The sequence below is a fragment of the Cryptomeria japonica genome, chromosome 10, assembly GCF_030272615.1.
Source record: "Cryptomeria japonica chromosome 10, Sugi_1.0, whole genome shotgun sequence".
In the NCBI taxonomy this organism is placed as follows: Eukaryota; Viridiplantae; Streptophyta; class Pinopsida; order Cupressales; family Cupressaceae; genus Cryptomeria; species Cryptomeria japonica.
The window spans coordinates 880,304,392-880,315,628 of record NC_081414.1 but is presented as its reverse complement, the minus strand read 5'-3'; the positions used below and the strand labels follow the sequence as shown (position 1 = coordinate 880,315,628).

General features: G+C 37.3%; 1 protein-coding gene across 6 annotated transcripts in view; it reads right to left on the bottom strand.

The window, feature by feature from the left end:
- Positions 1-1,787: 1,787 nt before the first annotated feature.
- Positions 1,788-11,237, bottom strand: part of LOC131026717 (uncharacterized) — a 109,447-nt gene continuing 99,997 nt past the window's right edge. For all 6 annotated transcript variants that reach the window (XM_057956649.2, XM_057956651.2, XM_057956653.2 and 3 more), the window contains 5 exons: positions 3,994-4,119; positions 3,703-3,723; positions 2,808-2,866; positions 2,616-2,706; positions 1,788-2,222 (listed from right to left, as the gene is read on the bottom strand). In XM_057956649.2, coding sequence (XP_057812632.2) covers positions 2,139-2,222; positions 2,616-2,706; positions 2,808-2,866; positions 3,703-3,723; positions 3,994-4,119 — 381 coding nt within the window. In that variant the 3' untranslated portion in view covers positions 1,788-2,138. The remainder of the gene's footprint in view (positions 2,223-2,615; positions 2,707-2,807; positions 2,867-3,702; positions 3,724-3,993; positions 4,120-11,237) is intronic.

Sequence of the window (11,237 nt, the reverse complement as noted above, 5' to 3'; positions counted from 1 at the left end):
CTATCCCAATGTGGCACAAACACCCAAGTGTCTCATATCCAAACTACTATGAAATGCATTATCCTAAGTAAACTTAAGTGAGTGTAATAATATCCATGATGAATAATTATTTACACCAACAAGGACATTACAAGCAAAACAAGGAAAAGAATCAAGGTCAAATGGCGGCTCCTGGTAAAGAACAATTTTGACGGAGCAGCTATAGGGAATCCAAGTCCGGCACGAGCTAGATGTATCATCAGAGACAAATATGGTGATCGTCTTTGGACACTTTCTGGAAGCTTTGTGTTGCTACTAACAATGAGGCAGAGAAAGAAGCTTTAGCAAGCGGTCTATGGCTTTGTAAGGAAAAAGGCTATAAAGATATTGATATAGAAAGATACTCTCAAATTTGTATTAACGTGGCATGCAGGAAATCTACTTGAAGTGGAAGCTTAACATCTGGACTGAGAAAATTTGGAAACGTTTAGACAAACTGGGGAATAACACAATATCTCATGTGTATAGAGAGGCCAATAGTGGGGCCGATCTACTTGCGAATAGGGCTGTTATACAAGACGGTATCGAGGAGGTAAGTAACTAAAGTAAATTAACATCCGAATTACAAAACTTGGAGACCGAGAAAGTAGATTTCAGACATGATACAAATATATGACTCTGATGCCCTCGATTCTAATGCATAAGAGCGGTACAATAAAGCATATTAATCAGCAACAGATAATCAAGAGCTAACACCAGACTTAATGTCTTATCCGAAGAACTATTGCTCACCTCTTGATGCAAGATGATTAATCTGGACATGGAGTATCTTTGGCAAGATATGGAGTACACAGTGCACCTAAGTTAACTTGTGGTGTCGTGGATTCCTTTCAGCTTTATCTCAGAATGAAGTGACATATTTCGGCAGACGGGGCAGCAGATTTTAAAGGAATTAATTTGAACTCCTTATAACAGTGATCGTAGAGAAAGAAGAGCATTCCAGAAGACGGCTTTGAGCTTTAGCATTAGGTGCCGATGTGCAGAAGAGTCCCACAGTGAGCAGATTGCAGCTTTGATCTCCTTGAGATTTGATGAGGTCGTCAAGCAATCATGAAGATAATAAGAGCTGAAGCTTGGCATGGCAGGCATATACATGATGGGGATGTTTACAAGAGTTTTTAAAACCCTGTGGTTCAAGTGCTTGGTCATCCCTTCTGAGGATATTGTGTGGCTGAAAAGACAGTATGCAGGGAAAACTTGAGGGCAGTCCAAGAGGTGGTGGATAGCATTCAGATTGAGCCTGGTTGTAGTCAAGAGCTTGGTCTTTGGGATCTTTATGCAGAAGGAGAGGATAAATCCTTCCATGCCCGGAAGCTTTACAAGAAAGGAGTGGAAAGGACAATCAATTAGATGATTTCAGGGCCTTTGTAAGGGATAATCCCAATCTGCTTCCACCAGAGACAGTCGATAGACTAGTGGAAATAGGTAAAGGAATAGGTTTATTTTATCACAACTATTAAGGCTCTGGTTGACTTGTAACCTTTTCTTTTGATATCAACGAAGGGAGCTACAAACATATGGTAGCACTTATCAAAATATATATGTATAGGAGGACTGTTCACAACTACTCTGGCAATTTTGATCAACCCTGTTTAATTTTACTTTTTAATTGGATAACAATTTTAAAACAAACTTCGTTGTTGGATGCATAATAAAAATGTGAGTAGCATGCCAAGACTTCGAGTCCCACTAACTCAAAATTAATTCAAAAAAGATGATTAGCACGTGGAGTTACAAATATCAATTTACCAAAATATTGTCCATAAGCAATTAACATTAATAAAATCTGATTAGCATGTTGGATTACAAATACTAATTTACCAAAATAGCATTGCTTTGTTCTGTAGAGATTTGCATACCATTTATTACATAAAACCTGAGCGTTAAGAAATACAATCCTATTGCTCTCTCACCACCATCAAACTAACAAGTCTAACTTCCGGAATATATATTTTACAGTTGCCTCAAAGATGAAATCTTCCATTTGGTGAAAAATCCACCTTCTCACTCTTATTGATTGAAGTTAAAATTAATCCAGGTCGATCCACAAATCCAACCAGCCAGAAGAGACCCAAATATGTCAGTTGCTTTGAGAAACTTTAATCACATGCTTCATAAGGTTCATCACCATCTTCCTGGTCAGTTGGTTTTTGAGAACGAAAATAGATGAATTGGGCAATAATCTTTCGGCAATTGTCAAGGAATCATATTTCCACTAGAATCTAAACAAAAACAGTGCATATTCTTAAGATTTTCTACAGTGACAAGCTAAACGAATGAAAATAGAATGAAGAACTAGAAAACTGGGATAAGAAGTCAAAATCTGTTTTATATATGATATACTGTTGAACTATGCAATGTTCTCATTTTAAACCTTGATGAACTAAAAGGGTTACAACCTTCTAAAAAAGTAACAACTCGACATCAATAGGTTGATCACAGAAATGGAAATATATAACGAAGGGCATGCTGATGAATAACAAAGTGAATGAAGACAAAAAGAAATTCCATCAGATAATTAGAACTGGTCAGGAAAATAATAGCATGCTTTGTTTGGTTATTATAATAAAGGATACAAAGCAATCTAATAGAACACAAACCCCAGCATCCACAAGCCATGGCATGTTTGGCTTTAACTTAGCCCATTCGGTACTTCTTATGAGAATACTGCATAAGACCATAGGTAAGTCAAAATTCAATAATGAAAAGTAACCTCTTAAGAGCTTCAGAAAACAAGAATGGCATTTTTAATCATCTTTTCTACATACCTTCCTACGTATGTTGCATTTCCTATGATAGCAAACATGAACATGAGTGGATTTAGGCCCTGCACACGAACAAGATTTTAATATTTAATCTCTAGCAGGAGAATATTCTTCAATAACTGTCACTGTGGATTTTGTCCTCCTTATCTTCACAGAATTCACGGAAGTATGATTCTTTGCAACTTCCAAAACCTATATATCAATACTGAAAAGATGCAGTCAAAACATGGTAAAGCTTGAGAATATTGATGGCACAAATCAAGAAGCCCTCCTTTCATCCTAGTAATTAAAGGACATATGGTGTTTAATGGATCTGAAATTTAGCCTAATTTTTCAGAACAATCATATCTTATTGTATGATTTTTGAAGTCATAACTAGAAAAGAAATAAACAAATTAATATGCATATAACTATAATTAAATTATATTTGGACAGTGTGTGCTGCTTAGAATTAGGCTTTCAGGTACTCCAATTTATAACCATTTCCATTCTTCACAGCTAGAGATGCATTTCATTATCAATGCTTAAACTTCAGCCAGTTTTCTCACCTTTCTTTTTGTAGTTTCACAGGAATCACCAATAGGCTAAGCAAATTGTTACCATCCCCACATGACCTTTCTATAGACTAAGATCTTTCATAAGACTAACAATAGATCCGATCACTTTCTCAAAGAACTACACTGATCATTTACTAGTAATCTAATACATAGTTTGAGTTTATCTAGACACAAATATCCACCTTGAAAAATATTGGATGTTTGTTTTAAAAATTTTATGTCATGCAGTATTCACTTGTAATAGGAATGGGACGTATAGAGATGCAAAAAGAAACATGCCAAGATTTTTGAAGCACATGAAATGAAATTGAACAAAACAAAGATGGCGTCTAGAAGCTCACCTCAGCTGTACCCCGCTTTATCTGATTTTAAGAGAAACATGCCCAAAATACAAGAGCATAGTCAATACTCAAAGGCAGATCCCGCATCATAATAACTTCTAGAGAAAAAAGGTCAAAAACAAATAATTCCAATAACAGATGATCATCATTTGTATAAGTTTTTATCTCTGGATTGTTTACAAAAGACTTTACAAACTTGAGATTAGAACTTGTAGTAATTATCAACCTAGATATGACAACCAAAACATTACTGTTGAAACTTGAAACTCTGGATGAATTTCAGTACCCTACATTTAAAAAAATTTGTGGAAGCCGTCCACCCATATAAATAGCAGCCATCATCCATCCCATATAAGTTCCAATCATACTAGACCATTCACCTTGTTGCATTGGACTCTGGTTAAAGCCATTTGCTTCCTGACACAAAGATAAAGTAAATGTAAGGTTTTACAAAATGCTAATTACATTTAAAAAATCATTACATGTTACATTAAAAGAAGTTCACATCAGACTATTGTCTGGCAGTTAGATCTGCCAATAGAAGGCAGCAGGGGCATATGTTTTTTTGTTTGGTAGAAATGGTCCTTCAACCTGTCAAAAAGGTCAACCGTTATACCATGATACATCTTACAATTTTACCCCATGATACTAGTTCAGGTATCAGGTATGGGTTTGGGTTTTGCCTCTACAGCCAAGAAACTTCCAGGCTCAATATAGCTGAGTTTGGCCATAGGATAAGGTCAACTGTTATACCATGATACATCTTACACTTTTACCCCATGATACTAGTTCAGGTATGGGTGCGTGCGTGCCCCTTTTATATATAATTTTGCAAATAAAATATGAAGTTTATTACATCAAATACCTGCACCCTGTATACTATGTCCAGGATATGTATCTATATGAAAAGTAGGGAAGTAGAGTCCTGTTTCTTTTTACATATACTTTTGCAAAACAAACTATAAACTTCATTTCATAAAAAAACCTGACATCTTTATACTATGTCCAGGATATATGTCTATTTACAGGGCCAGATAACTATAGTTATCAAACTAACAGACTATGAACCCCAAAGAAATACAAAAAATGAGAAAAGAAAACTACCGTTTTGATCTTTTGTTCACCACCACCCTGTCTTTTATGCTGCCTTCACCTGTATAAAAGACCACTCTTGCAATTCTCCATCCACTACATGGCTACCCTTTTTTCTCTAGCCACACGTTATTTGTCCAGAAGAGGAGAGGGAGGAAGCATAGGCTTCTTGAGGGCCTGAAACTTAAATGCAGCAATGTCTCCCCAACTTCACGCTTACTGATTTTTCTTTGAATCTTTCCTATCTGATCAGCTCATTGAAAGAAAAAACAAACACTACCCCATTGAGCTCCAAGAATGGACAGGCTTCTATCACCCTAACAGAATCCACAATTGATCAAGCCCAACTTTATATATTGGCCGAATGAAACATGTGCTCACCCATCTTTTGGACTTCTGTCAAGCTTTGAGTGATCATCAGCAAGTTGTTGGAGAGACACTGACACGATTTTGGAATCAACCCTGCTTCAAATGTTGATTCACAAGTAATCTTCCCCAAGAATATCTTTGCCATCCTCTTTGGTTGTCCTAGATAAGAAACACCTCTTCAATTTTATGTTTGTCACAGAACCCTAAACATCATTTCTCATTTTTCAGCAATTAAGTAGAATGTATGTCCCATACCCAGATATTTTAAAATACATGCAAATTTACTAATTTTTCACTCAGCCATTTTGTCAAACAGTTGGTATGAAGCTGGTCAAATTGTGTTTATGCAATTTGTTTCAGGAATATGATCATAGCATGAAGTCCATAGATTTGAATATTAAAATTCATGTCAAAAACACAAAGTTATTGCATCGATAGTTCTTCCTTCTACCCTATTCATTGTTCATACAAAGTACATATACTCAGAAATTACATCAGCAATAATATCATCAAATAGTGTCATCAATATTTTATATTCCAACTGGTTAACCTGCTTGAGCTGCTTGATGTGTGTTGATGGAGAAATGGAGAAATGTAGCACTTCCGTCAACACAAAATAAAATGCACTCAATAGATCCTACTCTCTCTTGTATAAGGAAATCTTGTATGCCTTTTGACTGTCCAAATAGGATAACCTCAAGGTTTCCAATGTCAGACCTTGATTGTGCTCAGGATAACTCAAGGTTGATGCGATTTTGCTGGTAAACACAAGGGGGACTTATGTATCTGACAAGCTGGCCTGCGTCTGATTAACATGCTGATGATGCTTTACTTCTCAAACTGGGTGAAATAAAGAGAAAAGGATAGGGTTTAGAGAACCTAGGGGCAATGATAGTAATGGCTAATGTTGTAGATAGACAAACTTCAGATAAACCTAATACCTGCTCAGCCAAAGATAAACTCACAACTCCATAGGAATAGTGCAAGCTTCAAAGGGGAATAAATATTTTCAGACCACGAACATTCATTTGGATACCCGATTCTAGCTCAATCAAAACAAACATTCACAATTGAACTAAAAGCAACAATAGGCTCAAACTAACCATGCACAAAGACCTACAATCAGTAAGCCTCCAATGGTATGAACCTAAAATCTATCACATATCCTTACACCTCACCATTAATACCACTAAATATTAACTAATCTTGATGAAGAGAACCCATGCAAACAAGTAAAAGAAAATGATAAAACACCACACTTCAATGCTTTATTCATCTACTCCAATTGTCATTACAACAATTTCTGCCCAACAATTCCTACTCTACTCCTAATTCTAACTACTGCTACTTCTATTTTTTGAACTTCTAACTGTCTATTTTCTAACCAATTCTAACCCTACTAAAACTCTTTTCAATGAGAGAGGCAATGTGTTAGGGTTTAGGCAGATCCGAAGAAAATACAAATTAACAATTATATGCAGATACAAACACAAAAGATGAAGAAAAAATGCATAACACAGATAACACAAAGATTTAACGTGGTTCACCCAAGATGGGCTACATCCACCAAACACAGTCGTCCAATCTTTTCTTATTATCCAGTAAATCAGTACAACATCATTACAATGCCTTTATATTCCAACCACTTATAATAAGCGATTTTTAGGGCAACACTCAAAGTCGGTTATTTTTAGGGTTTTCTTACATGATGAGTATACAGTACTTTCCTAATCAGTCACCACATATCAACACATGGACTTTTATAGATTTTACATTTTGAATCAATGGTAAGGATGCAATCCATTCAATGGCCTAGATTCGACTTCTAGAAACCCTAACAACGTCTAGTCAATGGCTTCAGCAACCCTCAACCACCTTTTCAGCCTCCTTCAACTGTTTTCAATTAACCCCACTACAAGACAAAAGTTCACAGGGCTTGAGACACAAAGAGACAAACTTGGTAGCTAGGCGAACAACTAAATTTTGGCCTCCTCTTGAATTGGATTAAATTGGGCCAACAAGTAGTCATTTTAGAATATAATAATTGCTATTAAAATAGATTCAAATTTATGTCATCTCCAACTGTTCCTTCTTAATTTATGCATACTCCTGTAGCGTTTTGTGTCTGCCTTCTTCTAGAGATTTGGAATGGCATCCCTTTGGCTTTTCTACATCGTGGTAGTGGTCTCTTAACTTCATACTTTGTCTTAGGCTCGTTCATTGACATCCTCGAGGTGTTGACCTTGAATTCGTCTCCTGGCTCTATCTTGAGGATCCTCCAGCTTGATCTTATCCTCAATTGGTGCTTCGAATTGTAGTGTTGCGGAGCCTCCTTTTGTCTTGTGCATCTCCTACATGGCTTCCATTGAGCCCTTCATCCTATATGGGCAAGCAAGTTCAAAGATCAATCACCATTTTATTTAGTCATTCATCCATATTATTATCACATTCATTGAAGATTTGTCCCTTGCAATGCTTTAGCCCTATTGAACATCATCCTGAAATCACATCCCATGGATTAAGACCTAATAAGGTAAATTTGGGGCTAAAGGAAAAGTGATCAAGGAACTTTACTTTGGATGATGCAACCTCCCAAATTCCCCAAATCCGTTATCAAACTCTATCCTAAGACAACTCTAAGAATTCACGACCAAACTCAGTCGTGCCCTTAAGATTAGGGACTTAATCTTGATTTCAATGCAATCACCAATTTTGAAGGGTAAAAACCAAGTTATAGGGGAAATTCAGACTAAACTTCGGAGGTAGGAAGGCCTACCAGAACAAGGTCTAATCTAATTTCAATTGCAAATACCGAACTTCAAGGATGAAAGGTGAAACTCAGTATAAACTTCGGCATTTCGAATGCCTTCAGAATTAAGGCAAGTTCTTGCTTGTTATGCTATCACCGAACTTTGACCTACAACTCAGTTTAAGAGAAAATTTCGGTGAAAGGAAGTTATTTGGGAGCAAGGTCTCATTCTGATTTTGAGCTCAAAATATTGAGTTTTGAACCGCAACCTTTGTGCTTATGAGAAGGCCTAGTTATCCCCTTGGTTGTGATTTGGATCACTTTACTTTAGACCAAATCTGAAGTGCCATAAAGTTGTCATAGCCCCTAGAAAAACCATATTAATACTTTTGTATGACCCTAGCCCCGATGTAATTTGGACTAGGGGTGGAGTTCTGGAATTTGTTATATGGACAATGTGTGTGTGTGTGTGTGCGCGCGTGCGTGAATATGCTAATTGTAAACTTATGCTAATATTATGGAATATGATTATTGTCTTTGTTGTGTTATTTGTAATTTAATGCATTTATTTTGTTTAGACTAACTCGGACTAATAATGTGTGGGTGGACTTGTGTGAGGTTTGTCGTTGGTTTGTGCGATACAAATGGATTTTGTGGTTGCGTTGGTGAGAGGCATGTAGTTCAATGTCATCCTTATATCAAGGTCTTTGGTTAACCCTTGCAATCATTTAGATTTCACAATCCAGTTAATTGAATTTGCGATTTATTTAATAATCTCTTTAGGAAGATTAGATGGTCTAGCGAGTATTGTTGAGCTACCGTACCTAGGAGTTGGATGCCGAGAGGGCAGCGCGAGTGGCTATCGAGGACAAATTGGCTAGGGAGACAGTATCATTTGAGTAGTAGTTGGTGGAGGCTAAGACTGAAAAGCATGTTTTGCAGACAAGTTTGGTTTAGTGAAATCCACACTTGAGCATCAGATGGTAGCAGAAAAGGGTTTTCAGGTGAGGACACAGCAGGTGTACGATCTGCAGGCATGACTAACACCAGCATCATCATCAGCCCTACCACCTGCTGCTTCAGGGACGCCCCCTCAGCCCCCTTCTTCTTCTATACCTTGATTCTGTTTAGTGTATGAACCTCATCTCTATTTTGTATTAAGTCGTCCAGAGACGACTTCTTTTCTTGGGGGGATGATGTTGTTGGGAATAATCATTATGTTATGTTGTCGTCAGTAATTATGGGTTACGGCAGTCAGTTAGTCTTCCCGAAGGGCAATTGGACGCGACGGTTGGTCGCACCCGTTCGGGTATTATATATTGCATACCTTTCCTTCTTAGTAGGATCATTATGGTCATATCTAGATGTGATGTTATAAGCACTTGATGTACATGGACTGTTGAATTAATACAGAAACTGGTTCTTTAATATATTTCCATTATGTTCTGTGCATTTACTTTCTGCGTTTAATCGTTTACCCGTATGTGGCAAACATGCTCTTCAATCTCTATAAGTCTTCCCTACAAACTTGATGGCATGGTCTCATTCTGTAAGAAAACGCAGATAATCTGATTTAATACTTGAAGCATGTGTGATTGTTTGCAGACTAGATATAGTACTACAAACCATTGAGCCCTTCTCTCTTCATGTTGAGCTATCATAAAGAAATGAAGAGACAATTGGGAGAGGAAAAGAACAAACAAGCTGGATGGTCCAGCCATTGGACTCACACCCAACAATCTCCCACTTAAAGTCCAATCCATATAGCTTCAAACAGTGACATCACTCGTGTTCCCTTTCTTAAAGTCACATTGTAACTAGCCCTAGAGAAGATTTTAACTTCACCAATGATTGCTATCAACACTTCGAATGAGTCTTCTCAAAATTTTGTAGGACTCATTAAAATCTAATAGCTGATTATCTCTTACTACTTTACCAAGCACAAACTCACCCATTAATTCACAATCAAGAACACTACTTTCTGCAGGTTCAAAATACACTTCCACAGAAGAAACCTTAAAACACACACACACAACACGGTCACCTACTCCTCTGCTCCATTTCTCTACAACCCTGAATAGAGCCTCTCCTAACCCACAAAGACTCATTCCATCTATAAGATTCAACCACAAGTTGTCAACTTTGTCACTTTTGCAATCTTCATCAGATTTGAACGAAATTTCTCTGCAATTCCCTATTCCATGGAGTAAAGTTGTCTCAAGTTTTGCAACATTAATGTTCTCCACAATGTACAAAACATTATCTTCAAAACTTTGCACCAGGTGGCTCCTTTCCTCATTCAAGGCTATGAGCCTCAAAAACAAAGGATCCTCCTTGCTCTCAACCATCAAAGGCCTTGTTGTTGTTTTGGGGAACCCTACCCATTCCATGTTTCCTTCTTAGCATGCAATCAATGACCTCATCCCCATCAGCTGATTTCACCTTGATTGGTTTTGTCACATTGGCCCCATCACAATCATTTTTTTGTTGTTTTTGTTAACCAAGGAAGTGCTTCCTTGTCTTTTAACAAATCAATTCCCTACTCTCTTAAATCTTGCAACCAATACCAGCATAGACAAAGAGAACACAACTTCAGAACGACGCCTTGTTTTATTGAGTATGCCCCACTTAGGTCCATTCTCAAGGATTCTAAAACTCCAGAGAAGGATTCCACTACCTCTATTGTAAGCCCTGTATTGGCCAAAAATTCTTTTATAGAGTTATCCTTTGTTTCTTGCACATTTATTTGAGCCCTTTTTCCACATGATCCATCTTCAATGTACACTCCAATTTGACTTCGTCCACACCAGCCTCATCAGAAAAAGTTATGCCAGTCTCAAGCACATCCAGAAACTTAGACTTGGAGCAGCTTAAGTCCATAGGGCCGCCCTACGCACGTCTAAACAGAAAGAAGAGCCCTCCAACTGCCAGCATCGAAAACAGAAAATTCCCAATCACATTAAAATGATTGTTATTACTGTCCTTTTGATCAAATGACCCAAGATTCTTTCTAGATGTTTTTATGTTCTCTGGCAATGGGAGTAGGCTATCTACACATTCGGGAAAACTGAAAACTGAAAACTGAATCTCTGGATGGACTTGAATCTGAAATGCATCAATGCCAAGACCAACTTTCATATCGGATTCATGGTGACCTTGAATAAGCAACTCCCATAATACCATATGTTCATACTTATTGACATTGAGATCGAGTGGCCAGTAATGCAAAAACTTGTAGAAATAATCAAACATCTCCTTGGAGGTGTCAAATACTTTGGGGCCAAGTTTCACGAGACCCACTGTCTCTTCCTCCTTAACCTTGCCA